Here is a 20,601-nt window from a genome sequence, read left to right on the forward strand (position 1 = left end):
CCCTTTTTCCCTCAAGTTGCTTTTTTCAGAATATTTTATCACAGCAACAAGAAAAGCAACCAAGATGTTATCCCATTCCTTTTGGCTACCTGTTGGTCTCTGGATAGACATACAATGCAGTTTGGACCAAGGAGAAAAAAGAAGACATCCACTGAGAGCCTCTGGGAAATATTTTTTATCAGTGAGAAACAAAGGACTATATGAGAAAAGCTTTTCAGCATTGCCTTCTCTTCCCCTGCATTGTCATGTGACGATGTGGTACAAAGAGCCGCCACCACATTGCAACCATGAGGTCAAAGGTAACCACGCAAACTTGTTGCAACTGGCAGAGAAAGGCAGAAACTAGAGCCAAAGAAACAACTCTGCAAACACATCTAAGCTGCTGTGGAGTTGGGCAATAGCTGTTCATATTGTTTAACGCGCTATTCATTTCGGCTTTATTACCTGAAGCCATAACACTCCTGACGGTGTGTATCTTGATGATGGTGCATTTCGTTTCTCATTAAATGAGGCACAGATAAGAACATCAGATCCCTTTATTATTGTCGTCATCATCATCATTATTATTTATTGTTATCTTTCCCTAAACAACAGCACAGTTCACACAAAAAAGACACACCTGTCCCCCATATACACAATACCACTGTCTGCCAGGCTGTCTGGCCTTTGCTTGGTTCCTGATAGGGCTGCTTATAAACAGCTCTCTCTATAAAAATCTGACTTGGACAGAGGGGACAAAATGGGGGGGGGACCTTATCCAGAGAATTATCTGAGGGGTTCCCAGGGTCTTTAAAGGATGCCAGTTTGAGAACCATGGGATCATGCTGTATACGTCTGGGTGAAGGGCAGGAGGCACTGCTTGCTTTTATGTGGCTGATGGGTAAATCCCATATGGAGATATAAAGACCTACCTATAAACTCTCTTAGACCAGGCATTTAGAAACAGTGGGGTAAGCCCATGGACTCCATCAACCACGCCTTCTATCAGGAGAGCCTAGAGCAAGAATCTGAGTGATGGGGAGGTCCCCAGAAAAAAGTGACCCTGAATTGACTGCAAAGTAAGATGAAATGTTCAGTCCCAATTTGTTTGGTTTTGTGTTACAACTATAGGTTGTATAATGTTTCCATCCAGATATAGGAGATAAGGAGAACCTCCCAGGACTGTGACCTAATACAATCAAGCACCACTTGCTTGTTGTGTCATCCTGTGGGAAATCTATTACTACATTATCCAGGGATTCTGTGGTTATTCTGTCCTCTCCTCCCTACTCCCCAACACTTGAGTCACTCTAAATGTGAGTTCTGCTAAAACAGTGCACCCTGGAATCAGAAAATCCCTGGGATTGGGGATGGGGTTGGGGATTGGCTAAGACTGAAGTCTTAGGAACAGGTGACTTCCTGGTTGTCTGGGGGAAGCTCATTGTTGAAGCTGCTCTCTCCAAATGGTGAGTAAGGAGGGACCTGGGGAGCTTCAATGATCAGCAAACCCTCTGGGGAAAGTGAGGCAAATACAGTCACTGGATCCACTTCTGCAGGAAGCCTAGGAGAGGGAAACAAAAAGATCTTATTCATTCATCATTTTATTATAGCTTAAACAATTGTACTCACTGGAAAAAATATTCTTGTGTGTGTATGGTGTATGTATATGTTCATCTGTGCATGAGAATGCATATATACATTTGTGTATGTGTGTGGAGGTCAGAGTTCAATGTCAGGTGTCATCCTCAATTGCTTGACTCCTTAGTTTTTGAGACAGGATCCCTCACTAAATCTAGAGCTCATCAGTTCAGTTATGCTGGCTGGTCAATGAGTATCAAGAATCCGCCTGTGTCCAGCTCCCCAGCTCTAAGATTACAGATATGGGCAGTGGTACCCAGGTTTTTCATGGATCCTTGGGGTCTGAACTCAGGTCCTTATGAACACAGCAAGTAGTGTGCCAACTGAGCCATTTCTTCAGCTCTAAGAAAATACTCTTAATAAGACTTTAACCTATGGAGGGTATTAGATACTGGGTTGGGTACTTGACTCTGTGACTCTTCAAGCTATGGGATCTTGGGATAGTCATTCAATTACTCTGAACCTGTTTCCTCATCTATAACGGGATAATTTTATTCAACTTGTGTAGTACTGGCAGCTCTAGAACCAGAGTCTGAACATTCTCTGAAAATGGTTAAATGATACTTGAACCACTACTTCAAAGGAAACTGTGGCCTATATATTCGGTCTAGATCATGTTCCAGGCATCAAGTTGTTGGTCTGAATAGCAGTCATTACAATATTACTTTATACAGCACAAGGCAGGTGCTACCCTAGGCAACACACTTTCATTTGGCATGTGCCTGATGGAAGGTGCCTTACTATAATACTTACTGGAACATTAATGGTGGAATGATTGGTGGAATCAGTACCCAAGTAGATACAAGGTGACACTGGCTTTATGGTCTGACCTCCTGAATGATGTGATTATAGGCATGGTCATCATGCTTGGTTCTAGGGATTTTAAAAACAATTTTTTTTTTTTTTTGTTATTTGGAGTGAATGACATTACCTGGGATATGATTTCCTCAACGAATTGAAACCATGATGACATGCTAATGGTCTTGTTGGGATGCCATTATGAGTAAGAATAATACGAACTTTGACCTTGCAATGTGTCAGGTGCTTTTCTGACTCATCTAATCAGATTTGTCATCAACATTTCCATCAATCTGGTTCTATTAATGCCCCCAATTTAAAGAAAAGGATATTGAGGTTCCGAGAGGCAAACTGATCTGCCCAAGGTCATACAGCTGGTCAGCAGCAGATGGGAATCAGAACTGAAATCTTGGGCTCCAAACTCAGAGCAGCAAATCAGTATGCTCTCCTGCCTCCCCTGGCACCAGTCTTTTGAAGGAAGGACTGTGGGAGTAGCAAAGGAGCCAGGAGACTTTCTCACCATAGACTTTCCCACAGTTTAGACTGGCTCTGCAGAGAGTGATATTAATGAAAGAGCAAAGACTCTAGTCAAGCCCATCTCTGGTTGTGGGCAGGCAGGACCCTTCCTGGGGGCAGGGACTGGGAGTTGTTTGCTGTGATCAGGAGCTTGTAGCCTTGTGAGTCATAATCACCCAGAGACACCTTGCCAAATCGAAACTATGAAGATCAACAAGAGCGCTGCTGGGGAGTTTGGGCAGTTGCCAAGCCAAGCTTTGGAAGCAAGAAGACAAAGCCTTGCTGTGGGCCTTCCTCCCACTGCTGGGAATGGGCTGACTATATTTAACCATTTGCATGCCAACACATGGGCACCTGGTACAATATAGCATAGGCCTTGCAGGCAAGCAGACCTGTGTTCAAATTCTGACTCTTCCCTACTGTCAGAACTTGAGTTGGTGATCTGACCTCTTTGATCCTATTTTCTTAGAGAAAAGCAGACAATAATAGTATCTGTCTAACGAGATGGTAGTGAGGGTACCTTGCAGTCACTGGATCTGCACGTCAGCACCTGACAATGATAGGTATTTAGATGCAGGTTGCAGAGTCAGTGAACCATAGACTATAAGAGCCATAAGGACCTTCCTGATCATCCAGAACAATGATCTCACATTACGCATGGAGAAACTGAGGCCTAGAGAGTAAAGTAGTGGCTCAAGACTCTAACCAGCTGACCTCCATGGTGCATCCTAGCAATAGTGGGAAAATGCTTTTTCTTCAGTTCTTCAGTTTAGCTCTTCATTTACATCTAAATGAAAGATTCAGCTGAGTGTTAAATACCTGGAACTCCTCTAGGCTCCATCACTTATTGCTTTCCCTTTCTGACAAAGAGCTAGCTCACTAAAACTTGGGCCCTCAGGCAAACAACCTTATCTAGTTAGAATTAAACCACAGTTTACTTTCATTGGGTTTATTTCATGGGTGTCTTCCCCAGGGAACAAGTTAGTGTGAGATTTTAACTTTATCAAAAGTGAGTTAATCTCAGAGGAAGAAAGAAATCCTAAATAGGTGATGGTACAGAAATGGAAGCCTGTAAGAAGTGAAGAGGTGTGAATGGCTATAATCTGATGTCCCTTAATCAAGCAGGAAGGTCCTGGGATTTGAATGTAAAGAGACCTGTGTTCAAATTCCACATGTCCTTTGTTTGAGAGTTTTATTGAGAGTTGATTTGCATATCAAATTGTCTATCATCTATCTATCTATCTATCTATCTATCATCTATCTATCATCATCTATCATTTATCATCTGTATCTGTCATTTATCATCAATTATTTATCTATCATCTCTCTATCATTTATTTATGACGTAAATATATGCACATCATGGGATGTGCCATTTGTTTTGATTTATATATACATTACGAAGTCAAGGTACTTATCACATCATCATCAATAGTTGTCGTTTTATATGTGGATGTGTGTTAAAAATATTAAATTTAAGATTTTAGATTTCAAATATACAAAAGAGTGTTAGGAACTCAGATCAACAAACTGTGCATCCGATCTCCAGAATTTATTTCTTATTCATCTTGACCAATTGAGGTATGTTTTCATGTGTTCAAGTGAGTGTGTGTATGTGTGTGCATATGTGTCTGCATTCATATGTAGGTCAGAGGTCAGTTGTAAGTGTTGTTCCTCTGGAGCTGACCATATTTTTTTTTTTTTTTTTACAGAGTTTCTCTCTGGGACCTGGGGCTTGCTTATTCACTTATTCAGTGGGACTGGCTGGCCAGCGAGCCCAGAAGTCTACTTGTCTCTGCCTCCCCAATTCTGGGATTACAAACACATGCCACCACACTAGGACGTTTAGTGTGGGTTCTGGGGCAGGAACTCAGATCCTTATGTGTGGCAAGCACTTTACTGATTGAGCTATCTCTCCAGCCCCTGACTGAGACTTCGTAACTTTCACCAATATCTCCTGGTTCCCGTTTATCTGCAGCCCCTGACAAACACCGTCCCCTTCTCTCCCTTCATGAATTTGGCTATTTTAGATTCCACATAAAAGTGGGAACCTTGGGCTGGACAGATGGCTCAGTGGTAAAGAGCACTGGCTATCTTACAGAGGATCTGGGTTCAATTCCCTGCAAGCACATGGTGGCTAACTCCAGTTCCAGGGGAATCTGATGTCCTCTTCTGACCTCTGCAGACATTGTACAACATGGGTGCACTTACATACATGCAGACAATACACACATACATATAAAATAAAAAATAATACATTTAAAAAAGTGGGAACCTATAGCATTTCTCTTTCTTTGTTTTGACTACATCACTTTGCATTGTGTCCCTCAGCTCCACCCAGGTGGTTGCAACTGGCAGAATTTCCTCCTCCTTTTTAAGGGCTTTGTAATATTCCAGACCTGTTCTTCACCAGCTGTAAGATCTCACTTGAGCCCCATCCTCTCTCTGAACTTCAGTTGCATCGACAAGATGAGTTTAATAATCTTACCTAATAAGATTCTTTTAGTGATTAAATAGATTTAACACTGTAGAGCTCTTAACATAGCTGTTGGTCAACAACTGGCAGACCAGATATCTCGGAAGATGTGGAACAAAGAAAGTAAGGTTTTCTTTGTTTGAGCATCCTCCACTGCTGGTTTCCTGCATCTTATTTCTGTTCTTTCCTCTAAGTTGGGGTTTGAAAAGAGCCCAGCTGTAAGCCCTGCCTGCCTCCAACTGACAGGCAGATTCCAAGACCTCTTCTTCTCTCCCTCATCCAACCCAAGCAGGACCTTTGGGCTGCATTTCTAAGCCTAAGGTACACAGCTGCAGCATCTGTCTGGGTGGAAACTTCCACAGACCCCAGCTTAGCTGAAGAAATATCTCTTTCCTCTAATGACTAGAACTGTTCCTGGGAGAGGTAATGAGTTTCCCTGGCACTGACCCTGAGCTGTCCCTGGCTCTAGCTTGACTCTTTAATGTCTCTTATCCAGCAGAACTACTGATGTGTGATTCCAGTATTGGAGAGTCTCAATAATATTGATTCCCACTACCAAGCACTTTATCCATACACTCCCTCTCTCTATCACATCCCTATCTGGGAAAGAATTCAGGGACTTAAGCTCAGAGCAGCTACACAATTCACTCTAAGTGACCTATTTATTTTTGTCTGGTATGGGGTCTCCCCACACCCAGGGCTGAGAGTCAAAATACTTAACAAGTGGTGCAACTGGGCACTGACCATTGGGAATGGGTGTATTGATGGAAAAAGACCTTGGGGATCCTTAGCTGTTGGAATGTAAGGAGGGTTGGGTGGTTCTGGGGATAGGGTGAAGGTGTCTGGGATTGGCATGTGGTAGGCTCAGGGCAATGGCTCGTGTGACATCAGTCTTGACTGGCAACTTGATTGGATCGAGAGGAATTTCTGAGATTAGCAAAGTACACCTTCTGGTGTGCCTGTGCAGGAGTTTGTGGAGTGGATTAACTAAGTGGGGGAGACCTTCCCTGAACGTGGGCAGCACCATCCCAGAGGCATATAAAGGGAAACAGAAGAGTGCTCCCCAATGCACAAGCATTCCCTTGCTCTCTTACTGACTCACTCTTGCTCTTGAGCTCTCCCGGCCACCATGATGTGAGCTCCTCAGCCGTGATGGACTGAAACCAGGAGCCCAAACACATTCCTCCTCCTTTGTTCACCTCAGGCATTTGTCACAGCGACAAAGTAGCACATCTGGCCAACCTTTAAACAACGAACCCCTCACCAGCTGAGCAGCCCTACCCTGAGCAGCTTTGTGCATTTCTATCCACTCAGACAATTCCTAGGGAGCTCCTTCCCACATGACCTCAAAGGTGGGGAAATCCACAAAGAAGACATTTTTTTCTTTTTTGCAACAGGGTCTCATTAAATAGTCCTGAATAGCCTTTAACTCACTATGTAGCCCAAATTGGGACAGTTTTCCTATCTCAGCCTCCAGAGATCTGGGATTATAGGTATAAGCTACCATACCCAGCTTTGGACACCGTGTGTGTGTGTGTGTGTGTGTGTGTGTGTGTGTGTGTGTAGGATGCATATGTGGTACATTCATGTGAGTGTGTGGGTGTTTGCACCTTTGCACCTGCATGTGGAGGTCTGAACAAGATGTCAAATGTCTTCCTCTATTTTTCTCTGTCTTATTCCCTTGAGTCATGGTCTCTCTAAACTGGAAGCTCACCATTTCAACAAGGCTGGCTGGCCAGTGAGCTCTCGGGATCTGTCTTTCTCTGCTTCACAATGCTGGGGTTACAGGCACAGGCAGCCATGGCCAGCTTTTTACACGAATGCTAGAGATTCAAACTCAGATCCTTAGGCTTGCAGACCAAGCACTCTTACCCACTAAGCCATTTTCCCATCCCCTGGATATATTTTTTAAGGTTATTGATTCACCAACTTCTTCCCTGCTTGGTCTTTTTCTCGGCTCTTCCCTGTTAATGATTCCATCCTGAGCCTGGGTCTGAGCATCTAGAGGGAAATAACAGTGCCCTTCCTTTCCTCTTCCCCTTCCTCTCCCATCAATTCTATTTGTTCTGGAGGCTGGACCAGGGAGAGGTGAAGGTCACACAGATTTAGCAAGCCAGCAAATGTGAAAAACGAAAGCACTTGGTAGGTCCCTTATCAGGAAGTTTCCGGAGCCATGGAGGTACTGGGAAGGTCAGGAAGGGCATGAACACACAGACAGGAATGTAGGCTGTCAAAGAGAAAGGAGTATCAGAATTCAGCCGGTGCCATCTGTCTCCATGTCATCTTTGCCAGGCCTACTGTGGAGCTCACATAGAACTGCAAGCTCACATACAACTGGAGCTCACATACAACTGCAATCACAGTAGCAGACAGCTGTATGTGAACCTCTGTGAGCATCTACCGTGGCCTGCAAGGCTTGAAACAGTGTCCTTTACTAAAGGACCCAGTGTGGAACTCAGAGGTCAGAGGACTGTTTGGGGCTATGATAAATTCCTTCTCTCGGCCTTAGCTACGCCCTTTCATCTGTGGGAGATTTAGTTTCTCCAGAGTACAAGGAGGGTTCACAATGCATCTTCTCCCTGATGTGTACCTCAGTGCGGAGGCCGACACAGTGGCAGCTGAGAAAAGACCTGAGGGTCAGAAATGCACCTACCGAATGTTGCAGATGAGAGAGACGATGCACACCAGGCATCCAGCAGCTGTGCCTCCAATGCAGCCGGCATCCTCCACTGAGCCTTCTTTCCCTACAGGAACTGCCACTTAGGGGCCCCAGATGGCCCTGATCTATTGGCTCAGCCTGGTTGTCTGCTTACCGCGTTTGTAAGATTCACAAGAATCCTTCCCCTCAGGAAAACTGGTCCTTCCTCTGTCCCAGTGTCTCAGCCTCCAAATCTCCATGGTTGGTAATGGTGATCCCATGAAAATCACCCATCTTAGTTTTAACTAGTGTTGTTGGGAACATTGGTGTTGTCCTATTTGTGGTGGAACATAGTAAGCAGCTCCCACAAGATCTTATTGGAGAGGCTGGGGAAATGATTTTTAGGGGTAAGGCTGCTTACAGACATGCAGATCTGAGTTCAAATCCTTAGCACCCATGTAAAAAGCCAGGTGTAGTCACAAGTGTCTGTAAACCCAGCAGTGGGGCAAAGACAGGAGGGCTAATGGGACTTGCTGGCCACCAGCCCAGCTCTAGGTGAGAGACCCTGACTGAAGGGAATAAGACAGGCAGAATCATTGAGCAGGACGTTTGTCCTCCTCTGGACTCTGTGTGCACATAGGTGCATGCACCCCATACACACATACACTATACTGTGTGTATGCACACACACACACACACACATACAAGATCCTATTGGAGGATCGAGGATGTCATAGGTGGGTCTTACAGTGACTGGCGCCCTCTCTGGGCTATGGCACCTAGATGAAGGAGCACCCCATCTGAGTCCTGTGGATGAATCATTGCCTTTCTGTTCCCTGATGGTATGAATGCCCTCACAGGGCTCTGAGCCTACAAGATGATAGTTTGAACCCCGACCCCCAGGCCCTGTTGCAGGTTTGTTATGACACCTTCTCCCCTTCAGGTATGAGAGCTCAATTCCCTGCCCCCAGGGTGTGTCTACCAAGAGAGTGAGATCTAGAATTAGGTTCCACACCCTCAGTTCCCAGTCAGGCCCTGAAGTTCACCCTGTAGGGCTACTTACTGGATTTTCTTTGTGAAGTTCTTGGAGACAATGCCACCTTCCTGTTGCTTCTCTTCATGTTTGCCTGGAAGACAGAGGCATGTCATCTGTGTGAGCATCTTTGTCCTTCAGGCACCATTCCAGGACTCATTGGATTTGAATCTTGGCTCTGCCCCTACCTTGTTTTGTAGCTTAGGTTTGGTCTGAATTCCAAGATTTGAGCCTCAAGGGTCATACAGACTCAAGCCTCCCTTCCCAGGCTGCCCTTCCCAGGATGGGCAGGAAAGGAAACTTTGATGATGGTTTTTGACAACTAAATGTTAAAATGGGACACCTGTTGTTCCATGTTTTCTGGTCTCCCACTTAGCTGCCAGCTGCTAACCAGCCAGCAGAACCTAGGAGCTAGCATCTCAGATAAACAGGGCAGAAGGAAGAAGTCAAGCCACATGCCTCAGGCTTCCTGGTCACCCGGTGCCCTTCCCCTGAGGTCTGAGGATCAGCTTATTTTCCAGTTTGCCACTGAAATAAAAACTGAGGCCCCGGAATGGATTCAAGTTCACCCAGAAAGTGCACGTTCACTCTGGGCTTTAGATCAGCTTCCTCTGAATCAAGGCCAAACGCTGGAGTTGCCCACCCCCTTGCCCTCAGATTTCAGTTAGCTTTTTGTGCTACATTAAGGGGAGCCAGAACTAATGCTTCAGTCTGCTGAACACTCCCAGCTTAAAGGAGGAAGCCATAGAACCAGAGATGCAAATTCCAGTGGCCCCGCCTCCTAGGGAACTATTTCTCATTCCAATTATGGTGGAAAAAGATGAAACTACAGGAAGGCTCAGGAACAAACAGACTGTTATATTGCAATTCACACAGTAAATTTTGATTCTCTCTGCCCTCCTCCTTCCTCCTTCCTCTGTTTTTTTTTTTGTTTTGATTTTTTAAGTTGAGAATGTGTCTCCAATTTTTCTTTAAACAAACAGGATTAGGGCCTGGTGCAGCCTTCTCAGTGCCCATCAGTCCCCAGCCTTTGTGAGACCACATTCTAGGGCCTAGGCCCCTCCTCTACACCTCTACCCCGGAGGAGGTCTTTCTGGGAGATTCTGCATGTAGATTGTCAACTCCCCCCACTGAATGACAGTGTTGGGGTGCAATCCAGGCTGTGTTAAACTCATCATCAATAGGTGATTGCATTAGTAATACATTCTATCATTAATCATTCCTTTAATAACATTTTCTGATTACAAGATAATACATATGTATGTTAGAAAATGTAGGAAAGAAATTTACAAAAATCACAATTATCCATAGTTCCATTACCCCTAAAAAGCCATGAATAGCATCTCTACATGTTCCAGACATAGGCTATGGTTCTTAGAAATGCAGGAAGATATATGGCACAGTTGTGCATCGCACATCACACCAAACAGGATCATTCTACAAAATGCGCTTGAAATCTGCTCTTCTCTTGTGAAGACATTTTGGTCATTTTTCCATATTTCCAGATACTCTTTGATAGCATTATTGTATGTGTGTGTGTGTGTGTGTGTGTATGTGTGTGTGTGTGTGTGTGCTGGATATGTGCATGCAGGCCAGAGATGATGTTTTTCTCAATTGTTTCTCCATGTTATACTTTTATTACATTTAAAGAATTTACTTATTTAGTTAGTTATTTAGTTAGTATGCTGAGGCACATTCCAAGGAGGTCAGAGGACAATCCCCAAGAATTAGCTTTCTCTTTCTGCCATGTAAGTCCTGGGGATTGAATTTAGGTTGTCAGGCTTGGTGGTAGATGCCTTTACCTGCTGAACCATCTTGCTGGCTCTCCACCTTAATTTTTGACAGGGTGGGTCTCTCACTGTACCTGAAGCTCACCAACTTGCCCATGCTGGCTGGCTAACAGGCACTAAGGACCCTTCTGTTTTCACCTCCTCAGTGCTAGGATTACAGGCACAAGCTGCTATGCCCAGCTTTTTATGTGAGTTTTGAGGAATCAAATTCAGTACCCCATGCTTGCTGCAGCTAATACCGTGCCATCTCCCTGGCCCAACACAACATGATTTTTTAATAGCTGCACAATATTCCATTGCAAGAATTCATAAAGACTTATTTAGCCAGTCTCTTACTCTTCGGTACTAACAAGGCTTCCACACTGGAAGGCCCCCTCATTGTACTGAATATTCTTGCAGCTAGATCTTCACACCAAGCTGGTGACTTCTGAGAGATTTGGTTCAAGCTTTAGAATTTCTAAGGCCTGACCTATATTGTCAAATAGCCCTTAAGAAAACCCACATCAGCTTATTCTCTGCAGGAGGAAAGATATATTGACAAGAATTCACTTTTAAACTGGAGTGCCTGGTGACCAGTACATGTTATTCTGTGAATGTGCTGTCACTCTGAGAGGTGATTCTCTCCAACTCTATGAGAAGTAGTTACCCAGTGCCAGCATGGGCCTGTGGCCAAAAGAACACTAGCTGTTCTCTGGTCCCCTCCCTAAGGCCTGGGCTTCTGAGGCCTGCTTCCCCTGGGGACAGGCCAGGGCCTCTGACTCAGCTTTTCTGCATCCTGACATCCTTGTGCTGGTCTGGTAACTGATGGTGACGATGATGATGATGACAGTGATGATAATGAAGATGAAGGAATAACAGCCAGGTTGGAAAGACATTACCCACCTTATAGCCTTTCAACTTATTATTTTCCACTCTGTCTACCATGTTGTTGTTTTTCATTTGTTCAATAAGTTACATGAGATAACCAACACTGTTAGGAAATTAGCTTTGTGTGAGATGGTTTTGTCCACCTGTAGGCAGGTGTAATTTTTTATGAACGTTCAAGGTAAATTGGACTCAGCCATAATATTCAGTCTAACGCAGTTTAGATTTGGGATATTTTGGATTTACAGTGGGTCTGTGGGACCCTCCTCCCACAGTGAGTCAAGAGGCATCTGTATGTGTATGTGGTGTCAGTCACCATTCTCAGCAAATTACCTATACCAACTCCTTTAATTTTTCAATCACCTTAGAGAGCGGGGACTTTTATTACAACCACTGTGTGGCTGGGGAAACTGAAGTTCAGAGAGGTTAAGTGAAGCACCCAAGGTCAAACAGTCTGGAAGTGATGGAGCAAAGACTCGGAAGCAAACAGGTTGTAGAGTCTTGGGGGCTGGATGTGAACCCCTGCTCTGACATTTCCTAACACAGATCTATCCTTCTCTGAACCTCAGTTTATTCTTCTAAAATGAAGGGACAATTCCAGTATGACCAGAGTACTGGGTGGGGCAATGGAGTGAGTCACTCAGTCCTTGCAAACTGCAGAGGTGAACCCCTGTAAATCACTTTGATATTTAGGGAAAGGAGGGTCCCTCAGAAACTGAATGGGTCAGAAGCCAAGCTCTGAAAACAGAGTGTAGGCTAACAGCAGGGAAAGTCTCTGAGCAAGAGAAACTCCAAAATTTCCATAAGGGGAACCCTGGAAGGGGTCAGTGTAGTTGAAAGAGGTGGGTCATTCTGGTTCTTCATTTGCATAACATTTGCATAGCTCTATTGCGTCCTTGGACAGCCACTTTTCCTTTCTCATCTTGCTTCCTGATCTACATTTTCCTACCATCAAAACATTTGATTTTTGTAAACAGAAGAAAATAACGATGATGATTGATAGAGAATGAGCTTCTCTGTAGTCCTGGGACAACAGAGCTCTCTGACAGCTCTGATTTTTCTTTTCCACATGCCCTAGAGAGATGTGAGTGCCAGGCAGAACACACTGGCTGCTGGGAATGTCACAGGCTCCACCAAAGAAAGAAGGTGCTGTTTCCAGGGAGAGCAGAGGCCCTGGGACTAAAGAAGGAGCTGGAATAAGGCTTCAGTCTTTTTTTCCAGGTCTTTCCTTAGCCAGGCAGGGCCTGGCCCAGTGGCCCATGAAGAGAACATTTCTTGGCTGGTGGCTGCAGGATGGGGGTGACAGAATATGAGGAGTGAGGGAAGTCATCTAGCTCAGCATTTTCCAAACACTGCCCTGGAACGGTCAGATAAGATAGGGCTGTCTTTCAGAGATTCACATACTACCTGAACCAAGGGAAGTCTCTGAGAAGTCCTGCAGGGAACAGACTCGCTCCTGATTTTGGCTCATCTGGCATCTTCCAAAACTCAGAACATCCTTTCTTCCAATTTCCGGATACCTAGTCACATCTTGAAACAGATAATTTGGCAAATACTGATCTAGTCTACCCCTTCATGAGACTAGCAAAGAAGCTGAGGCCCTAGTTGAGGGTAGAACCTGGCTGGGTCCACAGTCAGAACTACACTCAGCCAATGACCAGGTAGCCTGGCTCTGAAAGTTAGATACTGTCACAGAGGAAGTAGGCAGTCTTGGGTGAGTTAGCTGTTCTGGGCCTCAGTTTCATTGCCTATAAAATGGGCAGGAGTGGTGTTACAAACCTACCCATATTCCTAGAATAGCCTTTTAACAAAATCTGGGTATCCAGGTTCACATGGCTGATCAGGAAGCTGTTTTGGCATGGAGAGAGATCTCGGAGAGAGAGAGATCATGGAGAGAGATCTTGGTTCTCAAACCTCTTTTATGAAAGAAAGCTTTTGCATGTGCTCAAAGGTCTGTAGCTAGGGTCACTAGTTGTACATGCACAGGACTTATCATTTTGTCTTGGGTTCCAGTGTCCCCATTTTACAGATGTAGATATGGAGGCTCTGTGATATACCCTAGGCTTCTGGATCTGTAAGGTTCTTAGCTGGAATCTCAGCCTGTGGCTGCCAAACTCCACCTGTTATGAAAAGCCTTCAAATGAGGATGGAGAAAGACAGGGTGTGGACGATCTGGAAGCCGCTTGGATTAAACAACAGTAATTAAAACAAGAGCAAGGGTATGGCAAAATAACCACTCTGTGTACCAAGCGCCAGGCCGGTGCTTATTAACTGCACTTTACAGACTCTCTGGATATAGTAGAGAGTCTACATGTATTAAATCTTCCCTTCAGCCTTGTAGGACAGGCGTAATCATGATCCCCAATCCACAGACAGGAAAACTGAGGTCCAGAGTGGTAAAGACTTCCTTGTTTATATCCAGCCTGCAACAAACAGCAGTGCTTGAATTTAAAGCCAAGTCTTATAGAGCCTCTATCTATTATTACTTATTGGGACTGTCCTACATGCCCACAGCATGGCCACCATGATGCCATTGTTTATCACAATAACAACCTATCTTCTGGTGGCCCAGGCACATCCATGTACACACCCCACAAGCATCATTTCATATAATGTTATCGCTATCCTTCCTGAAGAGCCACGGGAACCTTGATGCTCAGATGAGGAATAAGACGCACAAAAAAGTAATAGGCCCATTGTTGGTTAGTGAGAGGCTGGCAGAACCAGTTTTCTTTTTGTAACTGTGTTTGGCTGCCAAGTCAACTTGGAGAGCCCACCCCTGCAGCACGTGCCCCAGTGTCTGGCCCACCACACCCAAAGCCAGCACCAGAACCTCTGATGTTTATAATCCTGCCTTGAGTGGCTTTAAAGCTCCCCCTTGAACACTGCCAGGGCTTGTCCCTGCCTAGTGAGTGTTTGCAATGGCTTTTATTGATTTTCTGACTGACAGGCCTCTTCCAGGAACAAGCTCTTTTTAATGGCATGTTAATTGGGAGGGAAGCAGAAGAAAGCTTTTTCTGAGGCCCAGAGCTTCCTGTCTCTTCTCTTTTTTCCCCAGAGTGTTCTTTCACCCAGACTGTAATCCGGTAGTGGAAGTCCTAGGCCTAGCCTTGTGGCCTGGCCTAAAGGCTCCTCGGTTCCTTTTGCTGACTCACTGTATGACTCGGGATTGAGGCCTGCCTGGGCCTCTGTCTCCTGGGCTTGTAGGATGGAGCTAGACAGTCATGGGACTCAGGACCCGGGCAAAGCTAATTTTGTTGATTTTTTGTTTTGTTTTGTTTCATTCTTTTTTTAAAGACAAATTCAAAGAATTCATTTTAGCTTTGAAATTTGGCAACCTGGCTAAAAAAAAAAAAAAGTCAGTTCTCTTTTGTCTCCCAATTCCCAGCCTGGGTTAGCGGTGCCTCAGTTTCCTCATGTGTGAAAGGAGAAGATAAGCAGGACTTACCTCCTCTGGGTATTAAGGCAGACGCTGCCAGGTGCTATGGCACAGTGGTTAAACAGGTGCCTGGCAGACGGTCAGCACTTCACCAAGTTTACTGGTTATATTATTCTAATTCCCCCAGAGTCCTAGTTTCCTTTCTAGGGTAAAGGAGATGACTTGCTTAAAACCCATGTTGGTGACTGACTATCTGAACTCAGAGATAACTCTGCTTCTCTGGCTTGTGTTGTGATTTCTGGAGTGTGAGAACTCCTTTTTGTCTTTAGAATCCTTTTACATGTGCCTGGCCTATTCTTTATATTAAACTGCTCATGTCAAAACATCCAACCTGGTTTCTATTTATCTGCCAATTCTCAGATGAATATAGTACCCCCACACCCCAGGACCCCAGCAGTGGGTCATATCAAGACTCTTCCTGTGGCCCGGAGAGAAGAACTCTTCCTAAAGATAACATCATGGGCTGCATCCCTCAGCCCTGAGATTAGCTGTGCCATGCTGGCTGTCACAAGTCCCCTCTTAGGGAGCCTTGTCAGGGCTGAACCCTCACCACCTCCTGGAACCCCTACCCTTCCAGGCCCTGGACTCACCTGACACCTCCACATAGCCATCCTTTGTTTTCACCATCAGCTCTTCTGGCTTGAAGCTGTGCACGTTTACACACACTTTCCAGGGCTCCCCAGGGAAGGGTGGGGGACTCCTGCCCTCAGCAGGCACCCCAAACCTGGCTGTGGCAGTGGGCCCCCTGGGCACCATGCCAGACCTTAGTGTCCCAGGCCAAGCAGAGGAGAGACGAGGCAAAGCCCAGTCAGGCCAAGGGGCTGTCAAGTCGTCGGGGAAGGGGTCCATGCCAAAGCCATCGTCCAGCAGGCGGGAGGAGAGGGGTGAGTCCCGGAAGGGGTCTCGGCGCAGGCGGCTCGGGTAATGACAGGAGAAGGGCATCTGGCCATCAGCCATGGTGTCTGCTGAGTTCGGAGGGGAAACAGAGGCTCAGAGATACACAGCCACCTACCCTAGGTCACACAGCAAGGCGATGTGGCTTGAGATGGCTTTCAGAGCTTATTCCTCCACTTCAGAAAAAGCTGCCAGCCACAAACCCAACCATCTGCTGCCCAGGATGGTGGTGCACAGCAGGCTGGGATCCCGGTCCCCAAAGGTGACCCCCAGTAGGCCCAGCAGAATCCCAGAGGGCCTCTCTGTGTCCTGTCTCAGCAGGTTATCAGCAAGCCACCGTCCTCCCAGGCGGCCCAGGCTTCCAAACAAAGCTGCTGAGGTCTTGAGCCAAGAGCTTAATAAACCTCAGGGACGCGCGCCTAGAAACTTCTCCTGGCTTCTGGGCTGGGATCCTTGTATTTATTTGCAGCTGGGGGCTGGGGGCGGGTTTGCAAGCACCTCCTGTCACTAGAGTATTCGGAGGTGATGAACCAGCCCCCGAGAATCCGCTGAGGGAACAACTGGGGTAGGGTGCTGGGAGGGGCCGTGGCATTCTAGTCCAGCCAGCCTCTCCTTCACTGTCTCCTCCCCAGCCGGTGCTCCGCTCCGCCCTCCCCACTGCCTCCTGGAGCTTCAGTCCACCCCCTGCTCTAAAGGGCCGGACAGGGCACTAAAGCCAGACTATTAATATCTTTCCGCCTGGCTGAGGGCTCAGATCACCCTCTGGAAATACCATCCCTAGAGCCGGCTGCATCCTGCCTTCCACCCTGGGGATCTGCAGAATTCAGACAGCAGCCCAGTAGATTGGGAGGTAGATAAAAATCCTTACTTAACAATGTGGCCAAAGTCTTGTAACCCCAACCTTCTGAAAATGGCCAACAACAAAAAAATCATAGTGTTCAAATGACACTTGTCAAACTATGAAGAGAGTGCCACTATTGGACAGAGGGTCTTTGTGATAGGTAGTCTTGTCACCAGGGAGAGATTGTGCTCAACTCCGCAACACAGCATGAGCAAGTGGGAATTTATAGCCTAGAAGCAGGATGAGGTCAAATGGTGGAAAATGACTAAACTGACCTAAGGAAGTTTCCTGCTGAAGACAAACCAGGGAGAGCAGCCCTCACCTGGGGACATACCTTATCAGACAAGGAGAGTCATCATCCATCCAGCCATGGCGGTGGTGGATAAGCTGACAAGTTCTCCCTAAAAGTGGATGTTAGAAGAAAATAAGGAAGGAATCTGACTGAAGTTTAGTCAAGCAAAAGAACGTTATTGGTTGTAATATTGTTCCCAGGGGTGTCTGAGCTGTCTGTTTTCTCACCTGTGCAATGGATGGGATGTGTCATCTGGAATTCATGAGGTCATTCTTGCACACTCAGCAGAGGGATTTGTGTGTATGATGTTCTCTCTTCAGCAGACCTGCTCTTAAGTGCTGCATGAATATTAACTTGAGGAATCCTCCCCCACAGCCATGAAAGGTAAATACCTACTACTGTACCATTGCGTATATGAAGGACCAGTAATTGGACAGTTTCTGTTTCTACTTTGTATTTAGTTCATCGATTGATTGCATTATTGGAGTAGAACACATACTAGGGAAACATACTTGCACATACTAGGGAAACACTATACTACTGAGCTTCATCCCTAATCTGTTGACTTTCTTTAAAAAAATATTTATTTTTATTTTATGTATATGAGTGTCTTGCCTGCATGTATGTAAGTACACTACATGTATGCAATGCCCTCAGAGAGCAAATGAGGGCATTGGATCCCCTGGAGTTATAAACTGTTGTTAGCCACCATGTGGGTGCTGGGAACTGAATCCAGGTCCTCTGTAAGAGCAGTCAGTGCTCTTAACTGCTGAGCCACCTCTCCAACCTCAAAACAATTTTTTTTTATAACACTGGGGATTGAACCCAGGGCTTCATCCATGCTAGGCAAATGCTCTGCCATTGCACTACAGCCCAAGAGCCTTCTTTCTTTTTTTAAACTAAAATCATCTTGTTGTAATTAACTCACAAATAAAAATATCACACAGCTTCTTTAAGGAAGCCACTCCGACACTTGCCCAGTCCCAAATGTGCCACTCGGTGAACTAATTCTACAGCTAAAATGGCCATTCTGAAGACTTGAGCTTTGCTTAGGGCTTTACACCATCGCTATCAATGACATTTTACTCACTTATCCACCATAAAAAAAGGAAAAAGGTTCACTATGACAGAGTTGAAACTAGAAAAAAATAGCTTTCTCTCCTCTTTCACCTCTCATCTGTCCTTTGCCTGCATTCCGCCCTTCTTCATCACTGAATAGTACCTTCTCCTGGTCTCCTTTCTAAATTTTATACTATGTTATTCCTCACGTGTGGCTCCTAGCCTACAAAGTGTGCACGTATTTGTAAACAGGCCTAAATGTGGCCTTGGAAACTGTTTGGCTTTCTTATTTTTTATTTTGAAACAGGGTCTCATTCAATTTGCCTAGACTGCCCTTGAGCTCACCCTGTGGCCCAGGGACACTGTGAACTTTTGATCTTCCTGCCTCAGCCTCCTGAGCAGCATAGAGGACGGTACCACGAGGCTGGGCTTGTATTTTTACTGTAAGTGATAATAGTGATTACCCAGATGTGCTGTTCCTTAGGTGGGGGCATCATTTCTGAAATTCAAAGCCAAGAAAGGAGCCATTTCTAGACTTTCCTGCTCCTCTCTTCTGCTGGAAGAACGAATTTACAAATCCTTTAGCTTCCAGGTACCTTGGGCTTAGACTCCAGTCTTGGCTCTGTCCCCAGCAGGTAGGCAACTTGGGACATGTCATCCTCCCTCTGCGAGCTTCAGGGTCCCTGCTCTGTCTTCTTTACAGTGGGGGTAGGTTGGGGGTGTTGAGGAATTTGTGAGTCACAGGTGGAGAAAATTATTTTGATATGAAGCTACGCTTGTATGAGGCAGTTTGCTAAAAATAATAGTACAGAAAACATCGCCGTTGCTTACTGTCTCCTGTGGGTCTTTCACTGCCGTGAGCTGTTGCAAACATCCCATTAAATATTCACAACATTGTCTTTAGGATTGTCCCGTTTTTCAGGTGGGGAACAGATGTAAAGTGTTGGCCCTTGCTTGTAGGTATGGGGTGTCAGAGCCCTGCTGGAAAGTGGATTGTTCTGAATCCCAGATCTGCACTAAGCAGGCAAACAGAGACCCCCTAGCTTTTGCTCTAGTGAGGAGAGGGTTGCCCTCCCCCAACATGATATCTCCCCAGTGACTGGGTGGCCTCCTTGCAGGATGAGCTCATCAGATCAGAAGCATCAGGCTGACGTCATGCCTGGGCACAGACTGTGGTTGGGCGGGGCCAAGTGAGCCTGCAGCCAGTTTGGAGAGAGTCACCATGTGTTGAACAGGGAGAAATCTAGCCTTGCCTGGGACCAGGTGGGAGCTGGGGTGAGGCTCTTGAGTGGGTGGAATGGGGTGGGGGCAGTGTGTACTTGCAGCTGAATGTGTGTTGATTTGGGTGGGTGCTGCAGTGAGCATGTGTGTATGTGAAGCTGAGCTATATTGATTTATGGGTGAGTCTGCCTGAAGGATGTGTTCTGGAAGGCCCTCCTCTCCTCTCCTCTCCTCTCCTCTCCTCTCCTCCTGGGGTGAGGCTCTTGAGTGGGTGGAATGGGGTGGGGGCAGTGTGTACTTGCAGCTGAATGTGTGTTGATTTGGGTGGGTGCTGCAGTGAGCATGTGTGTATGTGAAGCTGAGCTATATTGATTTATGGGTGAGTCTGCCTGAAGGATGTGTTCTGGAAGGCCCTCCTCTCCTCTCCTCTCCTCTCCTCTCCTCTCCTCTCCCCTCCCCTCCCCTCCCCTCCCCTCCTCTCCTATGCCTCTTGACCCCTCTGCAGGAACCAGGGAGAAGGAGAAGCTTGACAGATGGAAACTGAGCCTCCATTGTGACCTAAACTTGCTCTCACTCTTTACCTCTGGTCTCTCTCTCTCTCTCTCTCTCTCTCTCTCTCTCTCTCTCTCTTCTCATGTAACCTAGGCTGACCTTATTCCTTATGTAGTAGAAGATGATCTTGAGCTCCTGATCCGTCTATCTCTACCTTATGAGTACTGGGATTACATGTGTGTGTCACCCTGCCCCATTTATGCTATGCTGATATTGAACCCAAAACTTCGTATATGCTAGGCAAGCACTCTACCAAGTGAGTCACATCCTCAGTCCTTGTCTTCTTATTTTTAAGACTGTGGGCCACGTGGCTAGAAAACAGCGATGGTCAGTATTTATGGGGCCCTTGCCAGTTGTCATCTTCTGTTTTCAGCATTTAGAAAACAAATTTTATTTATTGTTTTTATTTTATTTTTTCATCATACCACATTTTTATTTTGTCATATTACAATAAAATGCACATTTATTTAATTCTTTATATATAATTATATCATACAGCAAATAAGATGTTGTACAGTACAGTTGTATCCCACTTGAACTTGGAACAGCAACTTGGTACAATAGTCAGGAG

General features: G+C 45.7%; 1 protein-coding gene across 1 annotated transcript; it reads right to left on the reverse strand.

The window, feature by feature from the left end:
- Positions 1-518: 518 nt before the first annotated feature.
- On the reverse strand, positions 519-16,594 carry Hspb8 (heat shock protein family B (small) member 8). Its single transcript, XM_008824419.3, has 3 exons — positions 15,762-16,594; positions 9,109-9,172; positions 519-1,540 (listed from the first exon to the last, which is right to left on the reverse strand). Exons 1-3 carry the CDS (start codon positions 16,126-16,128, stop codon positions 1,381-1,383), a joined length of 591 nt encoding a protein of 196 aa, XP_008822641.1. The 5' UTR covers positions 16,129-16,594; the 3' UTR covers positions 519-1,380.
- Positions 16,595-20,601: the final 4,007 nt, after the last annotated feature.

Source organism: Nannospalax galili, unplaced genomic scaffold (genome assembly GCF_000622305.1).
Source record: "Nannospalax galili isolate Female #2095 unplaced genomic scaffold, S.galili_v1.0 scaffold769, whole genome shotgun sequence".
Classification (NCBI taxonomy): Eukaryota; Metazoa; Chordata; class Mammalia; order Rodentia; family Spalacidae; genus Nannospalax; species Nannospalax galili.

Excerpts from the sequence above, each read along its gene's own strand:
- Hspb8 (XM_008824419.3), bottom strand. The coding sequence starts at position 16,128 with ATGGCTGATGGCCAGATGCCCTTCTCCTGTCATTACCCGAGCCGCCTG. Across the intron at positions 9,173-15,761 it reads TGGCTATGTGGAGGTGTCAG|GCAAACATGAAGAGAAGCAA; the intron begins GTGAGTCCAGGG and ends TCTGTCTTCCAG. Across the intron at positions 1,541-9,108 it reads AACTTCACAAAGAAAATCCA|GCTTCCTGCAGAAGTGGATC; the intron begins GTAAGTAGCCCT and ends TCCCTCTCCTAG.